The sequence below is a fragment of the Beta vulgaris genome, chromosome 9 (assembly GCF_026745355.1).
Source record: "Beta vulgaris subsp. vulgaris cultivar EL10 chromosome 9, EL10.2, whole genome shotgun sequence".
Lineage (NCBI taxonomy): Eukaryota > Viridiplantae > Streptophyta > Magnoliopsida > Caryophyllales > Amaranthaceae > Beta > Beta vulgaris.
The window spans coordinates 6689551-6716681 of NC_079210.1; the positions used below are offsets into that span (position 1 = coordinate 6689551).

General features: G+C 36.3%; 3 protein-coding genes and 1 long non-coding RNA gene across 4 annotated transcripts; 2 read left to right on the plus strand and 2 right to left on the minus strand.

Moving 5' to 3' along the window:
• Positions 1-13270: 13270 nt before the first annotated feature.
• Positions 13271-16737, minus strand: LOC109136100 (uncharacterized). The gene is made up of 3 exons (XR_002040900.3): positions 16182-16737; positions 14340-14402; positions 13271-14048 (listed from the first exon to the last, which is right to left on the minus strand). It is a non-coding gene; the product is annotated as an uncharacterized LOC109136100 (long non-coding RNA).
• Positions 14445-16185, minus strand: LOC104903002 (alpha-1,6-mannosyl-glycoprotein 2-beta-N-acetylglucosaminyltransferase). Its single transcript, XM_010690971.4, has one exon. The coding sequence runs from the start codon at positions 16064-16066 to the stop codon at positions 14771-14773; it is 1296 nt and encodes a 431-aa protein (XP_010689273.2). The 5' UTR covers positions 16067-16185; the 3' UTR covers positions 14445-14770.
• Positions 16738-18744: 2007 nt separating the features above from the next.
• Positions 18745-21520, plus strand: LOC104903003 (uncharacterized). Its single transcript, XM_010690972.4, is given in 5 exon segments — positions 18745-19036; positions 19125-19268; positions 20796-20851; positions 20854-21000; positions 21145-21520. Coding segments are annotated over 5 exon segments (753 nt in total). The 5' UTR covers positions 18745-18794; the 3' UTR covers positions 21309-21520.
• A 2324-nt stretch (positions 21521-23844) lies between these two features.
• LOC104903004 (uncharacterized) lies at positions 23845-26363 on the plus strand. The gene is made up of 3 exons (XM_010690973.4): positions 23845-24139; positions 24240-24309; positions 26107-26363. Exons 1-3 carry the CDS (start codon positions 24001-24003, stop codon positions 26246-26248), a joined length of 351 nt encoding a protein of 116 aa, XP_010689275.2. The 5' UTR covers positions 23845-24000; the 3' UTR covers positions 26249-26363.
• Positions 26364-27131: the final 768 nt, after the last annotated feature.

Here is a 27131-nt window from a genome sequence, read left to right on the forward strand (position 1 = left end):
GGCAAGTTTAGACACTATTAAATCTCGCCTTAATTCTTTAAAGAGCAATTATTTGACTTTATTGTTGATGTTGTGAATGATGCAAAGATGAGTCTACTAAATTGGAGCAAAGTGAACATGCTTTAATAGTTACAAAGGAACATATTTCTTGGCTTAAAAGTATTCAAACTGATATTGAGAAAAAATTTTTTGAGTTGTTTGATAAAAATCTAAATTTGAATGAGAATTTCAAAACTGTCAAAAATGAGAACTACTTTTTAAGCCTTGAGTTATCTCAATTAAAAGAATTTGTTCCTGAGGTGAGTTTCTTTGACATTAAGTCAGTCCCCTTACAAAGTTTTAGATCTGAAATAAAAGAATTAAAAAATCAAGTCTCGCTTTTGTAAAATGAAAACAAAGAACTTGAAGGGGAACTGAACTTAAGTAGGAACAAGAAAAAAATTGTTTCCATTCCCAATTGGATTGAAAATCCACAAACTAAAATGTACTGAATGTCTTGGTTTTAATCACAAAAAGAAACACGAGGAACCTAAAAAGAGAGTTGATTTGCCAAGTGATAAAGTTTGTATGTTTTGTGGGAACGTTGGTCATTATAGGAACTCATGTCCTATAGACTTGGTCTCTTTATCAAAAATTTGGAAGCAAGTAAATTAAATTGGAAAAAGAAACTTATTGTTCCCGAAGGAAAGGAACCCAAGAAAGATTGGGCTCCTAACTCTAACAATTAATTTTCTTGCAGGCTAGAGTGAGGAGGAACAACACATGGTACCTAGACAGTGATTGTTCTGGGCATATGAATGGAGACAAATCAAGATTTCTCTCACTCTCTGCCTATGATGGTGGAAGTGTGCTTTTGGTGACAACATGAAAGGTAACATAGTTGCCATGGGCTACGTTGGTAAGTCACTGTCACATTCCATAGATAATGTTTTTCTAGTTGATGGTTTAAAGCATAATTTGTTGAGTATTTTCCAGTTTTGTGATAAGGGAAATTATGTGAAATTTAATAATGATAAATGTCTGATCATTTTCAAAAGCACAAGGATGTTGTTTTGGAAGGAACAAGGAAAGGGAACACATATGTTGTGGATCTTAACTTTGTTCCCAAAAATAATTTGACATGGCTTAGTATTATTGATGATGATCCTCTCTTGTGGCATATGCGTCTTGGACATGCTAGTTTTTCTTTGCTTGACAAACTTTGATTAAAAGATCTAGTCTTGGGTCTACCTTCAATTAAGTTTCATATAGATCGTGTTTGTGATGCTTGTGCTAAAGGGAAGCAAGTTAGATCCTCCTTTAAATCAAAGAATGTTGTGAGCACCACGAGACCATTAGAATTGATTCATATGGATTTGTGTAGACCTATGAGGATTCAAAATAGAATTGGTAATAACTATGTGCTAGTTATTGTTGATGAACTCTAGATTACTTGGGTTATTTTTCTTTCTAGCAAGGACGAGACTTATGATGAGTTTCTTGTTAAAAACTTTTGCACCTTAGTTCCGATCATGGCAATGAATTTGAAAATTATAAGTTGATGACTTTAGTAAGTAACATGGCTTGGACCATAATTTTATCGCCCTTAGGACACCTCAACAAAATGGTGTTGTTGAAAGGAAAATAGAACCTTAGAAGAAATGGCTAGAACATTGTTAATAGCTAGTGGTCTTCCTAGGAACTTTTGGGCCAAATTCGTGAACACTATATGTTATATTATAAATCGTGCTATGTTGAGACCTTTGATAATTAAAACTCCTTATTATGAGCTATATTTTGGTAAAAAAAAGCCCAATATTACATATTTCAGAACATTTGGATGTAAATGTTTTGTTCATAATAATGGGAAACAAAATCTCGAAAAATGTGATGCTAGGGGTGATGAAGTTGTATTTCTAGGATACTCTTCAAGTAGCAAAGCTTATAGAGTTTACAATTAAAGGATTATGTGTGTAGAAGAAAGTGTGCATATCATTTTTGATGAAACAGAGAAATTCAATACAAGCACACAGGTTGATGATAACTTCGAGATAGGTTTGGTAAAAGACCAATTTCTCACTGACGAGATTTTGGAAGAAGAAGTCATAGGAACAAAGTCTAAGGAACAACATCATGTTCTTGTTCCCAATGTTGAAGAAGAACTAGGTGAGGATGCACAAGTGAATGATTCCACTATTGTTGAACCTGGTTCCCAAGAACAAGGAAGTGAAGATAATCAAGGAACTACTCAAGGAAATCAAGTTTCCATCCAGGAATTCCAGCCAAAGCCTTGGAAACATCAACGTTTCCATCCTTATGGAACTAATCATCAGTGACATTAATAAGGGAACTCAAATGATATCTCAAATTAGAAACTTTTGTGCTTTTCATGCTTTTCTTTCTATGATGGAACCCAGGAACCATGAAGAACCTCTCACTGATGCTGATTGGATTGTGGTTGTGCAAGATGAACTACATCAAATTGAAAGGAGCAAAGTTTGGCATCTTGAGCATAAACCTAAGCACAATAAGGTAATTGGCTTAAAATAATGGGTGTTTAGGAACAAATTGGATGAGTTCGGAACCATAATAAGGAACATGGCTCGTTTGATTCTGAAAGGATACAATCAAAAGGAAGGTATTGATTACGAGGAAACTTTTACTCTTGTTGCTAGATTGGAAGCTATTAGAATATTTATTGCATTTTCTCCTTTCATGGGTTCAAAATTGTATCAAATGGATGTGAAATGTGCGTTTTTAAATGTTATCTTAATGAAGAGGCTTATGTTGAACAACCTCCTGGTTTTAAAAATAAAGATTTTCCCAATCCTGTTTTTAAGCTTGACAATGCTCTTTATGGGCTAAAGCAAGCTCCTAGAGCATAGTATGAAAAACTTTCAAAGTTCCTTCTTGAAAATTGAGTTTAAGAGAGAAAAACTTGATAAAATCTTGTTTTTGAAATCAAAAGGAAAACGTTTATTAGTAGTTCAAATATATGTTGATGATATTATATTTGGTGCCACTAATGAATCTTTGTGCAAGGATTTTGCTAATCTCATGAGTAAAGAATTCGAAATGAGTATGATGGGTGAGCTCAATTTTTTCTTGGGGATATCAATCAAACAGACGGAAGAAAGGAATCTACTTCCATCAACAAAAGTATATTAAGGAACTGCTGAAAAAGTATGGTTTGGTGGATCTAAAGTAAATCATACACCTATGGAAACTTCAACTAGATTGGATAAAGATACTATAGGAACAAGTGTGGATCAAATCAAGTATCGAGGTATGATTAGCTATTTAATATATCTAACTACAAGTCGTCTAGATATTGCTTTTAGTTTAGGTCTATGTTCAAGGTTTCAAGCTAATCCGAAAGAATCTCATCTCACATGCCACGAAATTGAAGAGAATCATAAGGTACATCAAAGGAACAGATGATTTGAGCTTGTTCTACTCAAGAAGTGATACCTTCGAATTGAAAGGATATGCAGATGCTGACTATGCTAGAGATTTGGTCAATAAAAAGAGTACATTAGGTATGGTTCAGTTTCTTAGTCATAGTTTGGTTTCTTAGAGTATCAAGAAGCAAAACATAGTTGCTTTATCTACAGCATAGTCACGATTCAATAGGTCAGGTCCATGAGGCTGAATATGTTGCAGCAGCAGCATGTTGTTCCCAAATGCTTTGGTTAAAACAACTTTGTGGCTATGAAATTTACTTTGATTGTGTTCCTATCTATTGTGATAATACTAGTGCTATTAGTATTTCTAAAGATCCAGTGCATCATTCTAGAGTTAAGCACATTCATATTAGGCATCACTTTCTTAAGGATAACGTTGAAAAAGGTCTTATTAAAATGGAATTATGTGAAACTGAAAGTCAGATTGTTGATATTCTGACAAAGACCTTAAGTAGAGATAGATTTGAGAAACTGAGACTGGAACTTAGCTTGATTAAATTGAAATAGTTGTTATAATCTTTCTCCTTGTTGGCTGTTGGTTTGAATCTTTGGCGTTATTTCTATGTGTATAAACTTTATTGATTTCATTTATTTAAATTCATCACAATCATTATATGCTTATTACATATGTATGAGTGTAAATGTCTGAAAAGTACTCACCAAAGTTATTAAAATCGCGATTCAAATCTTAAAATCTTACGATTTTACGATTCAAAATATGGTAGACGATTCGATTCGCGATTCTAGACGATTTTATACATTTCTGGTTACTAGCGAAAACCTCGCAAGTTTAAATCATGCTAACAAAGAAAATAAGGGATATATATTGTTAGTTATTGTCAATAAAGTGGGTAAAAACCTATTTTTCCATTTTTTAGGTCTTTTAACTTATAATTTTAGCATATTCAACGAAGATTGAGTGCAATATCTTGATTATACATGTATGTAGAATCTTACGATTCTATGATTCGATTTTACGATTCGATTCTAAAGGTCGTTTTCGATTCAAACTAGAATCCCGATTTTAACAACATTGGTACTCACTAATGTCCAATAATATTCGGGTTTTTTTTGCTTACAATAATGCAACCTTTTGACGATTCGCATATAATAGAGCAACCTTTTGATTATTTCAGAATAAAGTAACCTTTAACCCCCATTAACTTTGAGTAAGCCAAAATCGGTTATAACTTGAAGAATAGGTAAAATAGGACACACGTCGCCTAATAATTGGTTCCATAAACAAATTATATAAAAAAAATTTAAAAACAAAAGTTGAAAAAAAAGAAGATAAACCCACCCCCACCCCCACTGCCACACCTCTCTCTATCCTCCTCATACCCACTGTCACACCTCTTTCTCCTCCCCCCACCCCAGCCACCCTCCGCGCAACCTTATCCACCCTCTTTCCTTACTGCTGGGTCCACTGCCACCCTCACCCCCACCCATCTTTACCCCTCCCTTTTCCTACTTGACCCACCAACCCAACCCCGGACTCTAGAGAGTCTCCCTCCCCCACGTGGCGTTGCAACCACCTCTTTCAAGGCTTCATGATGGTTGGGAGGGTTTTTCAGTTTAGGGGAGAGGTGGGGCTGGAGTCGGAATGGCGAGGAGAGAAAACGAGGGGGTGGTTGTCGTGGGTGGGGAATGGGGAGGGGTGGCAGTGGTTGAGGAAGGGAGGGAGGGTGGCAGTGGTTGAGGAAGGGGAGGAGTGGCAGTGGTGGGAAAAGGGGATGGAAGGGGTGGAAATGGTGGGAAGGGGGGGGGGGAGGGACGTGGCAATGGGTGGGGGGTTAGGTTTAGTTTGGGTTTTTTTAAGTTTATTTAATATTATTAATTAGAATTAAGGGCTTTAATTATAAAATTATCATTTGTTCAAGTTACCGGTCAACTTGACCTACCCAAAATTAATTTGTATAAAGGTTGCTTTATTGTGGAATAATCAAAAGGTTGCTCTATTATCTGCGCATCGCCAAAAGGTTGCATTATTGTAAGCAAAAAACTCATAATATTCTCCTTATTGTTCATCAGACTATTCTATGCAATTAGAATAGATAAAGGGTTAAAAGATCAATTGCGTTCCTAAGTAGCAACATTCGATGTTCCAAGCATTGTTCCCAGGCGTTATTCCCAACGTCTAGATCTAGGATCTTTTCTTTCACTATTCGAAATTCAAAAATAAAATTCAAAAAGATTTTGTTTAGATTTTTTCCCTAAAAATCTGATTTATTTCCATTAATCTCTCCTAATATCTCTCAAATTAGTTAAGGAGATATTATCTTTTATTTTCTTTAAATTTCTTTCTTTTCTTTCATTTTTTTCTCTCTCCTCCTACAACGCGTACTTTACACGTTCATTTATTTTTTTTCCCAACTCTTCAACTTTATCTTAATTGTTCCCATTTAATTTAACCCCAAATTGTCACTTAGCAAAAACACACCCATTCATCCCTCATAAAAACTGCCCAACACTTCAAAATGGTTAGAACAAGAAATCTTCATCTCTAGACCCTCCAAAAAGCCGAAAAACCCTCTTCTTATTCACCATCCATGGATTCTCCAACTCCCATGTATATTTCTCCCACTCCTCCCAAAAGAATTTTGAGAAAAAAAAGCAAATTGAGGGAGTGACCGAAATGGAGATAGAAGAGGAACATGCAAATGTTGAGGGGGAATCTATGGTTCCCGTGAAAGGAACAACCAAGAGTGTGAAGGGTTCCAAAGCTCTTCGAAGAAATCAGACAAAACCCGGTATGTTCTTGGTTTATGCATAGATTTTAGTTGGTGTAGGCGTGTTAAATTCAATCAAATGCTTGATGTTGTGAAATTTCAAGGTTGGGAACACCTTTTGGAAAATTGCTATGGGCAATCCCTAATTTCCAATGGAAGAATTTTGCTCGAATTTTAAGGTTGATGATGATGGAAACTATTTTGCTAGGGTTAGGGGAACAAAATTTGAGTTTATGCCAAAACCTTGGGAAAATTGTTTGGAGTTCCTGTGAAGGGAACCGATGTGTATTTTAAGAAACAAAGAGGTTCGTATCCATTCTCGAAGATTTCCTTTGATGAGTTGGTTGATAAATTTGGTGGAAAACGTGGTACGACATTTCTAGACCACAACCTCCTATCTCCCTATCACAAAGTTCTCTTTCATTTCCTAAAGAAAGCTCTTCTACTTCGATTATCCAAACGTGCCAAAGTTGGCATGTTAGACCTTATCTATATGCATTGTCTTGCCTCTCATAATCCCATTAACTTCCCTTATTTAATGATTCAACACTTAAGTCATTGTATAGAAAATGGTTTTGTTGTTGGTTATGGTGCTTTGATTACGAAAATTTTGATTAAGTTTAAGGTTAAACTTAACGGGCTGCCCACCATTAGTATCTCTACGGGAAATCTTCTTAATTCTAAAGGTTTGAATAATTTGAATGTTTGTGTGGTGGATGAAATGTGACTTGATGCCAAGCCAATGTGATTGATAGCGATGATGAGGATAAGGAATCTGTTGTTCCCAATTATGGGGAACAAAGTGATGATGATGGTGAAGGTGGTGAAACCGACCATGAAAAAGAAATTGAGAAAAATGAAAAAAATCAAAAATGACAAATCGAAAAAGAAAAAGGACAGATGGTAGTTTCACTGGAAGCAATGGAAAAGAAGGAAAAACCGGCTCTTAAAGCCCCTCGAACTAGTAAAAGGATTCGAAATATGAAGGTACGAAGCTCCCCTTCCTTTGCAAGAGAAGCTAAGGATGTTAGTGATATGGTTAAAAGGTTAACGAAAAAAGTCGATGTTGCTTTGAAGGGTCATGAAGCTATATTCATACAATTGCGTGCTATGATCGAGGCTATCAAAAACCTAGATAAACGCGAATGTTACGACTTTGGATAACATCGCGTTCAAACTTCTCGCAACGGTTGAGAGCAACCACAAGGAGGTGATGAAGAAATTGGAAGATGTCGTGAAAGAAGTTGTTGAAACCCCCTCCTCTACTAAGCCTTAAACACTACTCTTTCTTAGTCTTTAGTTAATTTTTGGAACATTACTCTTTCATTTTTGTAATTTATTCTCTTTCTTTCCTTTCGGTGCTATTAAGAAACAATGTTAGTTTGATAATCTTAAATCTAAACCTTATGTGCATGTGTGCGTCTTTTGAATGACTAATATTATTGGATTGTGCTTTTGAGAGTTGAATGCATTATTTACTTGCACTAACCAACTGTTCCTAATAAGTTTGCTGGTGTGATGAGTTTTTATAGATAAATTCTTCTTTCTGAAATCACGGGATATTGTTTTTGAAGATGCCAAAGGGGGAAAGAGAAATGCAGTAAGAGTAAATTAATTTTTTTGCCTTGTTTTATGTTTCCACGTTTCAATCAATCTTTTTATTTCTCTAAGTTAAAATAAAATAAAGGTGAAATAAAATTTAATTTAACTTGGTTAAGTTTGTTTTATGTCATTAATTTAATTATATATTATATATTTTGTGACGTATGCCTTGTGTTGCCATCTTCAAAAAGAGGAAAATTGTTTACCCTACGTTTTGAAGATGACTTAACCGCAAAAGACATACTTGTATTATTTCATGCAAGATGTTGCTAGGTTATTCATTGAATAACAAATTAAAGAAAATACTTGATCGAAGATTAAAGAAAGGAGAATTAATCAAGATCGAAGTGAAGATGTTCATGAGATGAAGAATCAAGCTTGGATTAGAATACATTAGCATGTATTATATTCTTCATGTTAAGGTCGAGTAAAGGTAAAAGATAATTGGTATTGAATTCTCAAAAGAAACTTAGTTCTGTTCCCATGACAAGAACAGAATTGACACAGTTTAGGAACTATGGTTGGGAACTGACTTAGTAACGTAGGAACACCTAAACCGATTTTAATGTTGAGCGCTTAATTTATTTTGGGCGAATAACAATAAAATATGATTCCTAGTTAAGTTTTACCTAGATCTAATAATTTAGGGAATTAGTTAGGAATTAGTTAGGAAAAGATTTTATATAGATTTTCTAAATTAAAAAAGATATTAATCTATTTTAAAATCTTATCTTTTATTTTAAATAAATCAAAAGATTTTCTTTTCAAATTAAATCTAATTTTTGATTACATTTAAAATAAATTGAAAATATATTTTTCCTAAATTAATTTATTTAAAAATGGTTTAATTATTCTCCAAGTAATCACTAACCACGTAATATTTTACTCCTACACGTTTTTAATTTTTTAAGTGGGTTAGTGGGTTAGTGGGTTAGTTTCTTTGTTCCCAAGCAATTTAATTAGTGGAGATCATGGGATTAGTGGATTAATTAGTGGTAAGTTAATTCATGACTACTTACTCTCACTAGGTTAGAATCGATAATTTGCGTCGGATGCGAGGCTCCCATTTGCGTCGGACATGGGTGCGACGCCACAGGCCTCGACACAAATTAAGAGATATGATCTGCGTCGGACTAAGCCTCGACACAGATAGTAAGCCATTTGCGTCGGAAGTAAGCGATGTCCGACGCAGATGACCCTTGAGCCACAGCACCACCAACACAATTTGCGTCGCATGGTATTCAATGTGCAACGTAAATCAACCCTTTTTATTTAAAAAAATTGAATCTGCGTCGTATTTATGTTGTACATCCGATGCAAAATGTTAATTTTTTTTTAAATCTCGTATCAAAAAATGAATCGAACTCGTATCTATGTTGTACATCCGACAAAATGTCCAACCCTTTTTCCGTTAAGAATCGAACCCTAAAACTTCAAATCTGAACCGACGATGAGTGAGGTTGTGTTCTTTTGCCGGAGAGAGTGTGATTGTGCGTCGAGTGTTTTTCGAAAACTTCGAGAGTGATGCTTACCAAATCTGAGTCAACGATGAAAGGCGATGAGTCATGAAATCGCGACGAGTGAATGAGAAGAAGTTTGAAAGGCGATGAGTGATGAACTTCGACGAGTATTTTTCCATGAATAAGAAAACCTGAAAATCAAAGAACCTCCTGGCTAAAGAATCGAAGAACCTCCTTCTCGAATCTTCCAACAGCGTCGGCGGTCGCGTTTGTACCGACACCGTCGACATTTTTCGCCTCGACAAAGTCTTCCAAATCTTCATCACCACCTATTCGAAAGCCAAGAAAAGTAAGAATTGGTTTGAAGGAGAGAGAAAGAAAGGGATTCTACTCTGAAGCTCGCGTGTATTTTAGTGGAGGGAGGTAAGAGAGAGAGATCTCAGAAATGAGGGAGATGAAGGGGGCTGTTAGAGTGGGAGAGGGAGACTGGGAGAGGAAGACGAAGAGAGATAGGGATTAGGGTTTGAGGTTAGAGAGAGAAAGGGTTAAGTCGCGAAAAATAATAGGGGAAGGGAAGGACGTTGTGGGTGGGCGTCTGTTTATATTATAAGTAGATATGCGCCGAATGGGCCTTGTGGGTCCGACACAAATACTAAATATATTATTTATACGAGGCTGACGATTTGCATCTAATGGGCTAAGTAGATACGACGCAGATGGTGATTTGCGTCGCATATAACATACATTTGACGCAAATCCTCATATAATTATTTGCTTCAAACACTTATTGCATTTGACGCACATGAATCTCACACCCTTGTACTTTACTTTTTTGTGTCGAATGCTACTCAAATCCGACGCACATGAAGCAATATTTGCGTCGAATGCCAATAATATCCGACTCAAATGATCCATCTACGTTGTTGTGCGACGCAATTTAGGAGACGCAAATTAACGTTTTCCTACTAGTGTCTATAAATAGGCGCCTAATTCCAAGATAAATTTGTGTCTGACATAGCTTAAAATCCTAAGTTGTCTAAAGTGTCAGTGTCTTGTTCCCAAGAGAATTCATACTTACTATCTTTGATTTTTACTCTTCCATTGTTAACATAAATTGTATTTATTTGGGTAAGGGGTTTGAGTGAACTCCTGTAAGTGTGAGAAAGCTTTGAGTGAAGCAAGAGAAAGAAAAAAGAAAGGAACTTTGAGTGAAGTTCGAGAGGAACAATATTTAGTGGAAACTGTTGTTGGGAACTTGAGTGTAGGAACTCAGGTTATGGCCCGAGAGAATTAATAGGTTTGTAACAAAGTCGTTGGCCTATTATAGTGGAAAGTTTGAGTCAAAATCCCTTGTGGTCGAGGTCGTTTCTTCCTATTGGACCTAGAAAGTGTTTTCTCGCTAAAAATCTCTTGTGTTCCCATTGTGTGTTCCCTAGCTAACTTTTAATTCAGCAAAAAGTTACGCTTATTCTTTCACTATAATTCACCTTCTCCCCTCTCTTACAGTGCTCATATTATACAACACTATAAAAACTTGATTTTTTTTACGGGAAAGATCATTTTATTAAACTGACCAAGCATCAAAATCAACTAATATAACTTTATGAATTTCTGGAAGGTATTCCTCCAGTCACACTCTAACACCATTAAAGCTACAACTAGGCTTGGCTAAGCAATTTGCTACATTGTTACCTTGTCTCCTAACAAAAGAAAAAGAAGTAACATTGCAAATCAAAGCTAAACTATAAATATCTTCCAAGATGCTCCCAAACTCGAATGGCTCCGTTTTTCCTTTATTTAGATGAGAGTAAAGCTTTATGTTGTCCATTTCCACCACAAACCGTGAGAATGCAGCTTCAAGCGCTATTTTAAGCGTCTGCCTCAATGGCATAGCTTTCGCAACTTCCACCATGTAGCTTCCACTAACCTGAGTACAAGTAGCTACCACCACATCTCTTATACTATCCCTAACAATTCCATCTAGCCTAATACTCCTGTCCGAGAATACTATTGCATCAGAATTTATCTCGTACAGACCTTCCTCATGAGATTTCACACCATGCCCATCTGCAAATTATTCGGACTCAAGTTAGCTCGAGCCTCTGCTTGTTCATACTCGCCACTATTCCTACAGCTCTGTGAATAATTTATTCATCCCTCTTTCTTCGACCTTCAAACACTCAATTGTTGCGCCATAACCAAATTCCCCAACATACACCAGAATATGTTCCACCAGTGTTGTTCTTTGTATTTTCTCCTTAACTCAGAGCACCATCCCTTAAAAGATATACTTTCACTCTTCTCCACCATTAGCCTTAAAAGGAAAAGATACCATATTTACTTAGCTCCCCTACACCTAGCTAGGATATGTAACACTGATTCCCTCTCTTCTCCACACACAGGGCACCTCTCCTCCAGCTCCTTACCCCCCTTTCCCAATTATCTCTAACTGCAATCCCTTCCTGAACAGCTCTCCACACAAAATTCTTAATCTTTGGGGGATCTTTGCATTCCATATTAGTTGTCATTCAAAGCTACCTTGATCTCTTGAAGAAGAAGCCCGATTATGCGTCATCTCCATTATGAGCATATTCTAGGCTCTCTTTATAGTATACTCATTGTTCTTTGAAGCTTATCAAGACCATCTATCTCATGTATCAAATATAGGCACTGGAATGCTACAAATTATGTCCACTTCCCACTGCAAGAAAAGTGCTACTATTACACTGCGGTTCTATACACAACCCTAACAACTTGCTAAGAACGCAAGAAGAGTCCCATGTACCATGTAATTTGCCACCAACCAAACACCCACATGAGAGTATTAGACTCCCTATTCGATTAAGATCCTTTAGAACCATAAAAGGCCTCATCAAAATTACTGGGATCTATATATAGACCCAAGCCCATTGTGACTCAGTTAGGCCCATAAGAAGGATGTGGAAATAAGTTTTTTTAAAAAAAAAAAAAGAGGCCTAAAGCCTCCTATACCTACCTCCTATTATATATACTGCATTTAACACTGAATGAGAGGTAACTTGATCATCTAACTAAACAAACACCTTGCTTCAGCCAACTGACTTAAACATCCAAGAGGGTTCGCCCGAAAACTCCCAAATTAGTCTTCTTGCTTTGCAAGTTACTACTCATCTAAAGATTTGACTCATCAATCATTATTCTCACATCCAATTAACAAACGCCTAACTTGTTATTCCAAGCCCTCATTTCAATCTCGAGAAGTAATGGCTTCATTTTAAGCCCTCAAACCATGTCTTCCATTCACCTACACAACCCTAACATCAACAAACATCGCAATAACCATCTTCCATCGACCATAATCAATCACCTAACGTAAAAGACAATCACTATAACATCAGCATCAATAATAAAGGTAAGATGTAATAGCGTCCAATCGGCCAAACACTATTGTTATGTCCTCCAAAACATAGATGTCAGTCGTCGCGATTGTGATGGTGGACGATGACAGTGGTCGGAGAAGGGGTTCATTATCTAACCCTTTTGTCATTGAGGTACAATTATTGTTATTTGAATTGATCATTACACTCGTTGTTAGGGTATTTCGCACTTCACAAACCTTGTGAATTTATCAAAGATATTAATTTGTTTATAACTTTAAAAGGTGAACCTAAACAAAGAACTTGTATGGTATGAGATTTCATCCCACGACTTCCATTTTACATACTAAAATCTCAACCACTAAATCAAGTGACGTTTAGTGTTATAATTTTAAAGTAAAATATTAACACATGAAAACTATTATGACTTGGGGCATAACCTGGACCTAAAAATTAGTTAATGATTAAACGGTGTGCATTCAATACGGGGTAGAAAACATAATGAAGTGTTATTACTATTTTGACATATTTTTAAGGGGAGCCTCATGAATGTAGGTGTTGTTATCTGTTTTATTTGGAAGACTAGCCGGTTCCAATGACTAGGCTATGATGCTATATTTAGTTGGACATAAAACATTTGTAGGAAATGTTTCTCCATAAAACAAAATTTCTCAGGCGAACTACCCTTGTCAAAAAAAAAATTCTAAGGCGAAATACCCTTGTGCGGAATAGAAAGAGCAAAGTGAGGAATATCGAGGAAAAATTTACGTTCTTTCGAACTAGTTTAATCCTCAAGAAAACTATTTACAACCCAAATAGAAACATGGGAAAACCATCTTAAGTTTCCCAACCAACCAAGCACTTTCTATAGACATAAATGACTTTCTTACAATGTAGATCAATGCCTCAATGGTATCAGTAAATCGTCTGGCTTTCTAATACAGTTTGCAAATCATGTCAGGAAATGCTACTCTTAGCACTAAAGAACCGTATGATTCACTGATATGTTACATGATTTGTTTAATTGAGCGTATTGTATGACATCAACATACTGTAACAAATTCAAAAGCTTCTGTTTGAACAGTTCGTGACTATCGGATTTTCTGTTCGTTCAGAGTTGAAAAACCGTAAGGACATGTATGCACTTAACGACTAGTGCTTCGAACAACAATGACATTGATTTTTTCTTCCATTTCATCTTTCACAATCGCTCTACCATTAAATCATAGAAACATAGCCCCTAAAAGTTCTTTTACTTTTTTTATATGACAGAATAAAGGATGAATGTGATTTGGCACTGGTAAATGTTGTTACAGTAGCAGCCACAATTTAATGGTTGTTTGGTCGCCCTCTCCGTGCTGCTCATATGCCAACACCTTCAGCTCTGATCTACAGAATAGATTTGCAGAAGCTCCCAAACAACATAGTTGAAGCAAGCTCCCGTTCCCAGAGTTCGATCTACAGCAAAGGATTCGATCTGGTTTACTCATCATGTATCACCACATTAATTGTCTCACGATGAGTCATGAGCAAGTGTGCTTTTGTATGACATTAGAATCTAGCTTCCTGAATCCTACCTAAAATTATAATATGTTGAAAACAGGTTTGGTTGTGATGGCAAACAAGGTGTTTCTACACTATAAGATACAATGTTTAGCTGATGAAATGAGTACAAAGACAAACATTTAGTAAGTAAAATGTTTATCACTGGGAAGATAATAAGCATAACTTAATAGTTTTGAGACATACCAAAACTAAATCGCCACACATTAATAGATAGAAAGTGATCAAGCCGCGACTTCAGTGCTTCTACTGAGGATGATATGCAGAATGAAAGAAGCCATGACAAACTCATGAGCGAATCCAATAAGGTAATTGTATTCAAGATGATTCTATGATAAATCTAAATACAAAAGGCTCTATTCAACAAAAAAAATTAACTAAAAGAAAGAGACAAAGAAGTATACAAGTAAAAAGTAATGATGAAAGCACCATCACAACTGGCAACTGCCCAAAAGAACACGCTGTAAATGAACATAAGAGATACTCTTACAATGTCACAGAAGAGAGTGATTGACCGAGATTGTTGTGTTAAATTGGCAGAACAGCACAAGCATCTAAAGTGGGAGAGTAATATAAGGTATAACAACTCTTTTACTTCAAAACTATGGATGAACTTGTTAGTCGTTATGATACATGGAAGCAAAATTCAGGCATAGCTGATGGTCCCTTGTATCTCCCCAGCCCCCCCAACCTTTAAATCCAGCTTTATATCCTGCTTGATGGTCATAGAAAAAAACATCCCACTGTGAGTTAATGTTCATGACTCTGTCATCATTCTGTACATCAATGTTGACAGAACCATCATCGATACAAGCATCTATGTCCCCTTGGCCTTGATGCAGCCCACATTTTCCAAAGTGAACGGCACTACTTCTAGGTCCTCGTAATGTATATACAGGACTTCCAAATGAAGGGTAGACCTCAGACCACATTGTTATGTCCCAATTGTACTCATCAAATAAACAAAACTCTTCAGCCTTGTTGTGGATTCTCTTCCAAACAGTTCGATTAAACGAGTACCCAATATTCCCCATCCTCTCTGCAACCAATGATGAAATACCTTCTCCTCTAGATTTCACATCCCACGGAGCCAAATTAACTGCATAGCAGCTTGAACACTTTTCAGGTTTCAGCTTTATAAGCGACTGGAGATTCCTATAAGCATTTGGAAGAATAAAGTGGTCTTCTTCAATGAAGAGAATATAACCTAAGTGATCTTTAGTCTCCTTCAATCCATCCCACACCGTGTTCATCATCCACCACCAATGATGCTTCAAAGAGACAATCTTCGGAGACCGATGGTTCCCATACTGATCAGGGTTGCCTGCACACTTCTTTTCACTTGCATCATCCTTACCCTTACAATCTAGAGGAGAAACACCAGGGAATCTATCAGGAAATATATGTGGAGAATACGGTGCATATATCTGCTTAACCCGACAGAATTTAATGCCTTCCACAATCTTATTCATCTCTTCAAAATACCCATCATGACTAACTATAAGTAAGGTCTCCTTTATCCTCTCAACATGAGACAAGCTCTCAACAACTACTTTGAGATATTGTGGCCTATTATGAACATACAACACGATCACGACATGATCCTTGGGTAGATACGGATACAGATCCAAGTTCCTTGGAGGCAAACGGTTCCGTTCCTCCAAATATTTCGACAGTTCATTCTGTTTCGGAAATTCGATGTTTCGACGTCTATGAAAAGAGGCCAAAGGTAATTGTTTGTATACATTCTCATCAGACCCAGTTGCATAATTTGTTCCAAAATTAGTTCTAATCAGTGAGACAGACCATAAAAGTACAGATATCAAAATGACTGAAATCAAGATAAATCGAACAAATTTTCCAACTTTAACAGATGGTTTCTTAATTGGAGCCATTGCAGCTGAAACTGACATTGCTTTTGCACAAAACCCACTACTTGGAAAATAATCAAATAACACCCACAAAACCAAATTCCACAAATCTAATAAACATGAAAATTAACAAAAAAAGAAACTCAAACAACTTAACCTTATATATTGTTGTATTCTTCCTGAGATTGAACCCTCCAAAAATTGAAATACTGAAATTCCATGAGCTTGTTTTCGATTGAATTCAAGTGAGAAATCCAGAATCTGCAAAACCCTAAAGTTGATTAGGGTTTTGGCAGGAATTTTATCAACTAATCAATAGAGGAGGATTCAATTGAATTGGTAAAGAAGTAAAATTTTGGAGGTGAAGATGTGATTGGAGAAAGTATGGTTGAGCAAACGAGTTGAAAAATCTTAGATAGGAATTTGAAGAGTCTGAGATGTTGATGGAAGAACACTATGTAAAAGAGTAAAACAAAAGGTGGGAGGAAGATTGAATGAATAATGAATTGCTGAGAAAGACAGAGAAGACTTGGAACTTGGAAGTAAAGTTTTGGGTAGAGAGAGACTTTTCTTGGCCTGTTATTTAGGTGGATGAGTGGATCAAGGAAAGAAAAAGTGTGGAAACTATTTGTAACGAGTAATGTCTCATTGTTTCCAGCAGCATTCATAACATAAGTGAGACTTTGAGAGGATTTCTTTTGGAGGAGAACTAAAAATTTTGTTAATAGGAATTTATACGATACTTATTATTTTCAAATAGTACAACCTAATCTAATTAGTCTCATTAATATCATTTACAAAGCAATTTCTAAGATCTTAGTGGCCAGGTTAAGGCCAATTTTCCAAAGAGAAATAAACCCATTACAATCTGCTTTCACCCAAGATTAAAGATCCATTCACGATAACCTCCTGATTGCCCAAGAAGTATTAAACACCTTTCATAAATCACATAACAAAATGGGATGGTGTGCCCTCAAATTGGATATGGAAAAGGCTTATGATCGCATTGAGTGGGATTTTCTCTGAAAATGTTTGACCGCCTTCGGGTTTCCTCGGCAATGGATATCATATTTTGAAAGTCAAATGAATTATTTTAAGTATTTCAAGAAGTTAAAATATTTTGTTAAGGCATGCTTTGAAAAATGTTTGAAATACTAATTGGATTTGGAAAAGAAGTTTAAATGGGCTTGAGGAACCCAAATTCTAAGTGGACTAGGAAAAAGATTTCTGTTGACGTTAGGAGTTTTAATTCATCAATCCTATTCATCATAAAACTCTATTGAAACCCAATTGTCTTAGCATATTCTAGGGTTCAAACCTTACCCAAGCATTTGCTTGCGATTTAAGGGGGAGGGAGTTTGAGGGTGTTTGACTTGTAATAAGTTTCTGAGTGGGACTCTGCACGAGTACAACCCAGAGAATTTCTTCTTATTTTTAAATAGAAAAACTAAAATTTTTAGAAAAGTATATGAGAATAATGATGCATAGAGCACAATTAACGACAACGAGACTTAGGGATGACAGTGGGTAGGTCAAGTAAGAGACCTTCCCAATTTTCGCCCGTCCAATTGAGGCGATGATGGGCATAGGTTTGACAGGGATGGGTCTAGGTTCGGCGGGATGGGGTGGGGATGGATATTAAAATCATACCCGTAGTGAGTGATGGAGCGGGTGTGGATTTCATGCTATTAATTATTAATATATTATTTATATTATATTATTAATAATTTTTTCTTGCAAAATATAAGTCTGCGGGCACGACGTTAGGGCTGGCAAAAGTTGACCCAACTCGATAACCCAACCTGAAAATTCTGGGTTTGGGTTGAAATTTTCGACCTGAAATAAAAAATGGGTCGACCCAAACCAACCTGAAAATATAAAGGGTTAGGCTCGGGTTGACTTTTTGAACCTGAAATAACCCGAATAACCTGATTTAGAAGTCTGATTATTTTTCAGGTCGGATCAACTTGAAATTAACCCAGACTTTCATAACTTATACAACCTATCTTTTGTTATTCTTATTTGTATTGGGCAAGCCTATGTCTTGGATCACCTAAATTTCATTTCAGGTCACTAACCCATACTTTCATAACTAAGTGTGTATAGATGAATTTCATTTCATGTCATTTTGGGTTGGTTGCGGGTCAACTTGAAATCGGTAAGGTCGGGTTTGTGTTATGATTTTCGACCTGAAATTAGAATCAGGTCGGGTTTGGGTTAGGGGTAAGTGACCTGAAATATAAATCAGGTCAACCTAAATTGACCCAACCCGACCTGATTGTCACCCCTATACGACATGCGTGCGGGTGGTGGGCATTGGTACGACGCGGGTACCCATGGAGAGTAGTGGGATGAGAATGGATTTGAGTACGTATCCAGGGAGCAGGGATGAGTCTAGAATTTCCCCCCATAATGAGTGATAAAACGGGGATGAAAAATTTATACTGGTGCCTCGCCCTGTCCAATTACTATACATACGACGAATTGTGCTTGTGCATTACGAAACATTTCATTTGTATCCTTTTAAGTATAATGTTTTGTTATTTACACAATTCACATATATCACCTTCACCAATGCACATTTTACAAATAAATACTTCTTCATTTGAGGTATTAATAATAAGCATACTTTAAAGGTATCATAAAAACATAAAAAAAAAAACACAAAAGCATAACATAGAGTCATAGATCTGTAGTAGAAACTACAAAGTATATATAATGAGGAAGGTGAGACTAGAAATGTCTAGTTTAGCGTGGTGACCAACCAAAAATGGCGGACTATCATTTTGTGTACAAAGACGTTGAAGGAAAATCTACACAATGGGATGACATCCAACGCAAGCTCGGCAATCTCCCAGAAAAGCCTCCTGCTTTCAAACCACCTTCATTTACTCCTGCAGAAGAAGAGGATTCTAAGCCTAAAGATAAATCTTGGATTGACTCCAAAACCCAAGATGAGCTACAAGATCTTGAGGATGAGTTTGATGATGATCGATTTCTTGAAGAATACAGGTTTCTTAAATTTAATCTCAGTTTTTTATTTTGTTTTTCTTGGTTGAATTATGTGATTAATGGGATGTGGGATTTGTTTTAATTGTAGGAAGAAGAGGTTAACAGAGATTAAGGAAGCTGCTAAAGTTGCGAGATTTGGATCAATTATTTCCATTTCTGGGTCGGATTTTATCCGAGAGGTTTCTCAAGCTTCCCCTGAAATTTGGGTAGTTGTTATTCTTTACAAAGAAGGGTTAGTTTTTTTTTTTTTCTTCTGAAAATTGTTCTAGTTATTAAATCTGTGAGATTTTCAGTACTCTTTGCAGGACATGGAAGCAACTATAGTTATGATCATATAGTGTCATTGTAATTTGGCTAACGTTATAGTAGCATTTAGGATGGTTGATTTGAGTGTTGGGTTTTGTAGATATAGTGTGCAGTTGCTAGAGTAGCAGCTGGCTTATTCTGTATTGTTTCTGACCCGTGTCCGAGAACCCGAATACCTTTTTCGAGAATCCGAGTTCCTCATTTTAGTAACCATGAAGGGAGGGTAGGGGATGTTGGCATGAACCCTGCTTGAGCTAAATCCAGAATGTCACCAGACACAGCATTCTATGGGTTAAGATCTTAGCAATTAATTTACAAAGCACAATTCAACAGGCTACAGGTCTAAACTCCTTCACATAAAAGGGAGGAGCAATTTTAGGTACAAGAGTAACTAAAGTACAATTTACCTCAATAGAAAGCAAGCAGTTATCAAAGAAGTCCCACGCAGCCTTGTATATATGATGTTTCATAGTAGGCCTAGCCTTTTTGAAGAATAGACTATTAAAACCATCTATCCCGGGGTAAGAGCATTGTCAATTTCTTCTCTAGTGATGGGCTGTATAAGATCATGAACTGCATTAGAACCCAATTGAGCACCAGCTCTTACAACGGTGAGATCAACACCAGGAATGCTGGTAGCAGCAGTACCTAGGAGTTTCTTGTAAAAATTCACCAATTTTTGTTGAATGTGAGATGTTTAGTTCAACTCCTGCTCACTGTAGATAACAACAATGCTATTTAAAGAGTATCTATGAAAATGAAGTGGTTATTGCAGTCAAAACCAACCTAAGCTATTAATATTAGACTTTTGTTTATAAGTATTCTCCTCAATGGCCATGAACTTCTTTAAAGAAGTAATGCATTCAGCTTCTTGGATATGAAGGGCCTCATCATCACTCCTTTGATTGAGAGCATCCTGAATAAAAACAAGCTCCTCTCGTATCTCAGCAATCCTAACTCTAGATGAGCAAAATCCTTTTTGTGCACTTCAATTGATCTTTAATAACCGTAACCTTCCTCCAAACTTAGGAGTGAGATTACTTCCCTTTGGAGAAAAAAAACACAAACATAGGGGTTAAAATTGTCTCCCCATGAAGGTTTTAAGGGTGCTTCCCTTGTAAGATTACACTTAAAATTCATTCCCATTACCACCATTTATTAAGGACTATTAAACGGGCCGTTAGGGTAAAGAAGTGGTCTTTTGGTGTTGTTTCAGAAGTGAAATTACAGACCATACTGCATCACAACATTCTTTTACAAGCATATCAGTGGCATGTTGTGTTATTGTAGTTCAATAGCTAATGGTTTATAATGATTCTCTCTGATTGCGGGTCACTGAATTTACCAGCAGGTTGTTGGCGTGTTATGTATATCTTGGATCAATAGCTAATTGTTGCTATTACGTCTGTTTTTGATTTGCGTTGTTTTAATTCATATTTCAATATATTGGCAGAATTGCAGCTTGTGAGATGTTAATGGGATGCTTGGAAGAGCTATCGAGAAGATATCCGGAACAAAGTTTGTCAAAATAATATCTACAGATTGTATCCCTAATTATCCTGATTGTAATCTACCTACTCTGTTGGTTTACAATAATGGTGCTGTCAAAGCAAACTATGCCGGATTGCAGAGTTTTGGAAAACCATGCACACCTGAAGGTATGATCGTTGTTTCTTTTTCTTAATTTTTTTCTAGATGTCTTGCTTTTATGGCATTATGTTAGTGAGTCAGACCAACTTTTCTTTGATATACAAAGAATATTGTTATAATTGTCCTGGACTGCTTACTCTTTTGAACTCCAGGTGTTGCACTAGTTCTCTGTCATTCAGATCCTGTGCTTAACGATGGTCTGACTGGCGGTGATTCATCTAGAAGATCTGTTCTTGACGGGGAGAGCAAGAGGCTCATAGAAAAGCTGGTGGCGGAGCGTGAAAATCTAGATGATGATGGTGCTTCAAGTGATTAATGGGTTCTAGAGTCTTAAGCTAGTGGATCTTCTGAGTTTGGAGTTTTCTTTTCCTTTTTGCTTTTCGTTGTTTCTTTGGTATGAGAGAATGTGGACTGGTAATTTATGTGTATGGAAATTAAAGAAGTTTCAGCTATCTACTGTGATTACATCATGAGTACTTATATAGTACTCCAATCATTACAAGCAATGATAAAAAGATCTTTATTACATCTCAACAGAATACAAACTCAAGCTGAATAACAAATTCTGTTACAAATAACTTAGAGAGAAGAAGCTGAGGTGGCATTAGTGAGCTCAGAGTTGTTGAGTGTTTGTGAGGAAGCTTGTAATTCATTACCCCCTGCAAGCTGAAGGATGGCTGAGAATCAGTCATACAAGCTTGGAAATCAGTTTAGAATGTTGAGAATAACAGGGGCTTTGTTGCTGAGAATAAGGCAGGGGCTTGGTGAAGACATCTGACAGCTGTTCTTTAGTAAGAAGATAAGTTAATCTAGCACCTTTTCCATAGTGAAGTGACAGTCTAGCTCAATATGTTTTGTTTTCTCATGGAATACAAAGTTTTTACCAATGTAAAGAGCAATTTGATTGTCACAATTTAAGATGACAGGAGTGAGATTAAAGACATTAACCTTTTCTAATAACCTAACTATCCAAGTGAATTCTACTGCAGCTGCAACCATAAAATGGCCATGTACTCAGCTTCACTAGAGGATTTAGAGATGGTAGATTGCTTTTTAGACTTCCAAGACACAGGAAAATACAAAGAAGCAAACTGTAACAAGTTACAGACCTTCTGGTATCTCGACAAGAATCCCATTCAAAATCTGAGTAGGCTTGAAGAGTAAGTTGTGCAGTAGCCTGTAGGAGGCTCCCTTGACCCAAAGTATGAGCCAGATATCTCAGGACGTGGTGAAGAGCCTAAAAGTGAGGGAACTTAGGATTGTGTAGAAACTGACTAAGAGCTTGCACTGAAAAGGAGAAATTAGGTTTGGTGTAGGTGAGGAAGTTCAACTTCCCAACAAGACACCTATACTCAGGGTCTGGACATGGTTCACCAAGTTCACTTGAGAGTTTTAAGCCAACTGGAAGAGGTATCTTAGCAGTTTTAGACACATCTAGGCCACAATAACTTAGTAACTCTTTGCTAAACTTTTTTTGAGTGATAAGAACACCAGTAAAGGTGTGGGCGTGTGGCTTACTTCCATGCGTAGTAAGTAATTAAGAACACCTAAGTCTTTGATACTAAAAGTATCATGCAAATGTGTCTTCAAAGTTATGATGATATCATCCACATAGACAACAACAATGGTGATGGAGGAAGATTCTTTCTTCAAAAAAGGGAGTAATCATTCTTTGATTGGGTGTAACCCTGCTTAACTAATTCAGTATGTAACCGAGCAAATTATTGCCTTGAAGCCTTCTTGAGCCCATAAAGGGACTTTTTAAGCTTGCAAACTAGATGTTTAGGATTAGCATAACCCTCTAGTGCCTTCATGTAGACCTCTTCATCAAGTGTGCAATGTAAAAAGGCATTATTAATGTCAAGTTGGTGAAGCTCCCACCTGTGACTGGCAGCAACTGATAAGAGACATATGATGGTGGTCATTGTAATCACTGGAGAGAAAGTTTCGGTGTAGTCCAACCCATATCTTTGAGTGAAGCATTTGGCAACAAGCCTAGCTTTCAATCTCTCAACTGTGCCATCAGCCTTCATTTTGATTTTGAAGACCCACTTGCATCCTATAGCCTTCTTATGCTTAGAAAGTTCAACCATTTACCATGTGTGATTTGCTTCTAGAGCATCAAGTTCCTTGTGCATGGCTTCAACCCAAGCAGGTTGTTTTAAGGCTTCCCAATAATTTACTAGCTCAGTAAGTTCAGTAGTGGTATTGATGTAGGCTTGAATGGGTGATGGAAGTTGAGTAAAAGAGACTATGTTGTACCAGTGGGAAGTGACATGTTCTGTAATGCATACATAGTTATCAAGGTAAGAAGGGGTAGTCTTGAATCTGGTGGATTGTCTAGGTGGAATAGGTTGAGCATTAGAAACAGGAGAAGAAGAAGAGAGTAAATATTACAGAATAACAAGGAGACAGAACTTAAATAGAACCCCCGCACTTGGTTTAACTCGAGGTGATCAAGTTAAGACCAGTCTAGTCTGATAATGGTCGAGTTTTGGACACGATTTTTCGACTTTCGTTCAGTCCCGACCAATTTTTTGGGCAAGAATTTCGGACGAGCAACCTAGAATTTGGAAAAATAGGCCAAATTTCAGCCGGCTCGAAAAATCCGCTAGACCCGTCCAAAATAACAGGCTCTGGCGCAATTTTTTTGGGCCCAAAACTTTTTTTTTTTTTAACCAAAGCCCAATCTAGTTAGGCCTATAATCACCTCTAATTTGACATAGTTAGATAATTTAAGGCATATTTCAACCGTGCCAAATGTCAAGTACCAATCTGCCCAAGGAAAAAAATCTGATGCAAACGACATGTACAAGCAAGGCAACAATCCTTACCAGGGCAGGGAGGTCATTTTCTTTGGTAGGCAGATAAGATGTTTTGCAAGGCGAAAGGCAGATACTCCATAAGCTATTCCCACCATATCCATATCTTTCAGTAACATTTTATTAAGAGAGTGATGGTCCATAATTTAAAAGCTTAACACTCTCTGCAAAAAAGTGGAAAAAAAAATGGCAGCCAAAATTTTGTCTTCCTCCTATGTCACTACCAAATTTCATCTTCTACCGAAACTACCCTCATCTTCAGCATCCCACTTCAACTATTTTCCTAGGACTACCAATTCTCATTTCAAAATTAATTCAAAATTAGGTAATCTTTTCTGAACTTTTCCCTGTTATTTTTTATATCATACTATATAAATACAAATCAATCTGTTTTTTTTTTTTTTTTACGTAATGTTTGGTTTTAGGAGGAGAGGAAGCAGAATCAAAGAAAGATGGGAAGAGAAAGTTCATTACCAAAGAGCAAGAACCAGAACAGTGAGTCTGTCTCCCAACTTAATTTATTAATTTTTTTTTTGAGGGGAAATTTATTACTTTTAGTTATGCAAACATTAAATTGATATGATGTTGATGTATCATCATATCCATATGTGCAACTCTTGGCTGATATTGTGTCTATCTAGGAATTTATCGCAATATATGGATATGGTATAGTACGAATTCTTAGGTGCTTCTAGGAGCGCGTAGAACTATATACTCCTAAGGATAGTTTTTTGCACATTAAATTTGTTATATACTTTCATCAAATGAGCAAAATGTAAAAATCTGTCAATATAAACTGTGCGGAAGATGCGAAAGGGCGTACTAGGCTTTGATGAGTTTATTATTGACCATATGAATTTCTCTATATCAATGTACAAAGCTAATTTACTAAATTGCTGAGGTAGAATTGTGGCCTATTATATTCGAATTGGGGGATTATAATTGGGACTCTTTATGTCTTCATGCATTCTTGGTCAATTCGGCATTCATCTATGTAGTCATTGATTGACATTTGACAAGAAGAGAAGGTAAAATCTTTGGTTGATGATGAGGCTAGGTTATGGATGGTGTTGGTTGTTGGGTTACATTGTTATTAGAACACAAGTGGTGTTTCTGTTCTCTTTTCTTGAATATCGCTGAAATTATTGCAAAAGTTATCGGAGCTTATAATTATACTTGTTGGAATTTATGTATGGGAACTTATTGAAATTTATTAGAACTTATTTGATTATAGCTTTTGGATTATAGGTTAGGCTTGAAACAAGTCAGAAATATTGATGATATAGTGACTTATATGGAAGGTGGCAACATTTTCTAGATATCTACTTCATGCCATATATGTGACAATTAATTTTGAATGGAGGAAGTCTATCACTAATAATGTTTATTGTGATGATGTCTTTCTTCTGACAATGGTTGTCATTTAACTTATGGAATGATTTTGTTATACTCTAGCAGAAAGATGAAACTTTAAGTCGTTAACTAAGTTGTGTTTAGACACCTCTGCTTTTCGCCACCCTGGTGAAAGATCAGTAGAGAGAACTGAGGACTGAGGAGACTCCTATAAACATTTTTTGTATGCATAGTTGTTTATATACAAAAGAGGGTTTCACCACTGCAAGTTAAAAATGTTGAATGCTGATGTATTGGACCTATGAGCTTTTTTGAAAACCTTCTCAATCCAAGCAGGGTCGTCTTGAAAAATTTGGGGTCCTGGTTCTAACATGAAAATTGGGCCCCTAAATTTATAGAAAATAAAGATGGAAGGTTAGAGTTCTAAAGATGGAAAGTTTAAAATCTAAAGATAAATTAATCATTGACAAATTTATTAAGGGTGGGGAACAAGGGTTATTTCTTCAAATATGAAGTAAAATTTTCAAAATAATATATTTTGGGGGCCCTGTGTTATTGGGCTCCTTGCACACCCTCATCTACTCCTCTGAATCCAAGCAATATCAATTATATGTCCCATATGGTGTCTCATCTTGCCACCTCACCCATTTACATAGATTATTTATTGTACTTAATTTTAGATTGATGAAGTGACGAATCTAGAACAAGAGGGTGAGACACAAGATATATGAGACATGATTTGAACCTGAATCCGAATTAAGCTGCATTAAATGGGATATATGAACTACGCTCGAATCCAAATATGAAAATGTGGCATCTATATTATGGTTACATGACTTATAAGTTATATCAGATGATGAGCAGAAGTAGAATAATGCATTTGGATAGTATAAATGAGATAAAACTGGTAAAATTTCATGTGTTAAATTACAATTGTAGGTACTGGCAAACGGCAGGCGAAAGGGAAGGAGAAAATCCCATGGCAACTCCCCTTCCATACATTCTCATATTTGGCATGTCTACGCCTTTTATTATTTTAGCCATTGCTTTTGCTAATGGCTGGATAAAGACTCCCAATTAGATGAGAAACCAAAATTTCTGCCATCAGTGTATCAGGATTAAGCAGATTGTATAATTGTCACTTGAAACTTCTACATTTAGTTGGATGACATTTAAACATCTTCATTTTTGTGAAACGGCCTTTTCTCTTGTGCATAAACTTACAAGCTTCAATTTTGCTTTTGAAATTGTTAACAATCTGCTGTAAATTCTACTGGAGACCGTTATAAATAATTAAACACCATTCAAGTTGCAACAGATGTGGAGCAATGTTGGCTGAGATGATTCTATTTCCTGTATCTGTAACACATAAATGCGAAAACTGGTTTTTACACATTGCAGAATGCAGATCAGCCAGCAACGCAGAGGCATAAGAAGTTGGTCAGCTTTCTTTGAAATACTATTATAAGAGCGAGTAATGATAAAACTATATCAGATATGTGGAATTTTAGCCCATATTAGTAATATAATATTGAAAAAGTAATCTTGTAAAAAGCTAAAAGTACATAAATAATGTATTATATTCAGAAAACATATTTTATTCAACCTTTTGAGTTTGAGAAAGGGAATAGAAGGGAATGGGGAAAAAGTGACTTCATCTCTCTCTCCTCCACTACAAGTGACTGGACAACAAAACCAAATTAGTAACATTGGGACAATAACTTGATGCAAATTATGGGGAGAAATAAAAATCAAAATTAAGGTGGAAATTAATTCAATTGTGGAAAAAAAGGCCTCGCCATTGTTGTTGTTTTGTTGTGTGTTGTGAAAATTTGGAGAAGGCAACTGGGCAATCATGGAGGTGGAGAGCTGCAGTGAATCAAAAATCTGATAATTGAAAGATGAACAACATCGTCACTGGATTTGACAAATGAAATGAAGTTAAAATTCATGAACACAAACAA

What these genes read in the sequence shown, in the direction of transcription:
- LOC104903002 (XM_010690971.4), bottom strand. Translation starts at nt 16,066, where the DNA reads ATGTCAGTTTCAGCTGCAATGGCTCCAATTAAGAAACCATCTGTTAAA.
- LOC104903004 (XM_010690973.4), top strand. Translation starts at nt 24,001, where the DNA reads ATGGCAGCCAAAATTTTGTCTTCCTCCTATGTCACTACCAAATTTCAT. An exon ending in CAAAATTAATTCAAAATTAG is followed by an intron (nt 24,140 to 24,239) that starts GTAATCTTTTCT and finishes GTTTGGTTTTAG; the next exon opens with GAGGAGAGGAAGCAGAATCA. An exon ending in AAAGAGCAAGAACCAGAACA is followed by an intron (nt 24,310 to 26,106) that starts GTGAGTCTGTCT and finishes TTACAATTGTAG; the next exon opens with GTACTGGCAAACGGCAGGCG.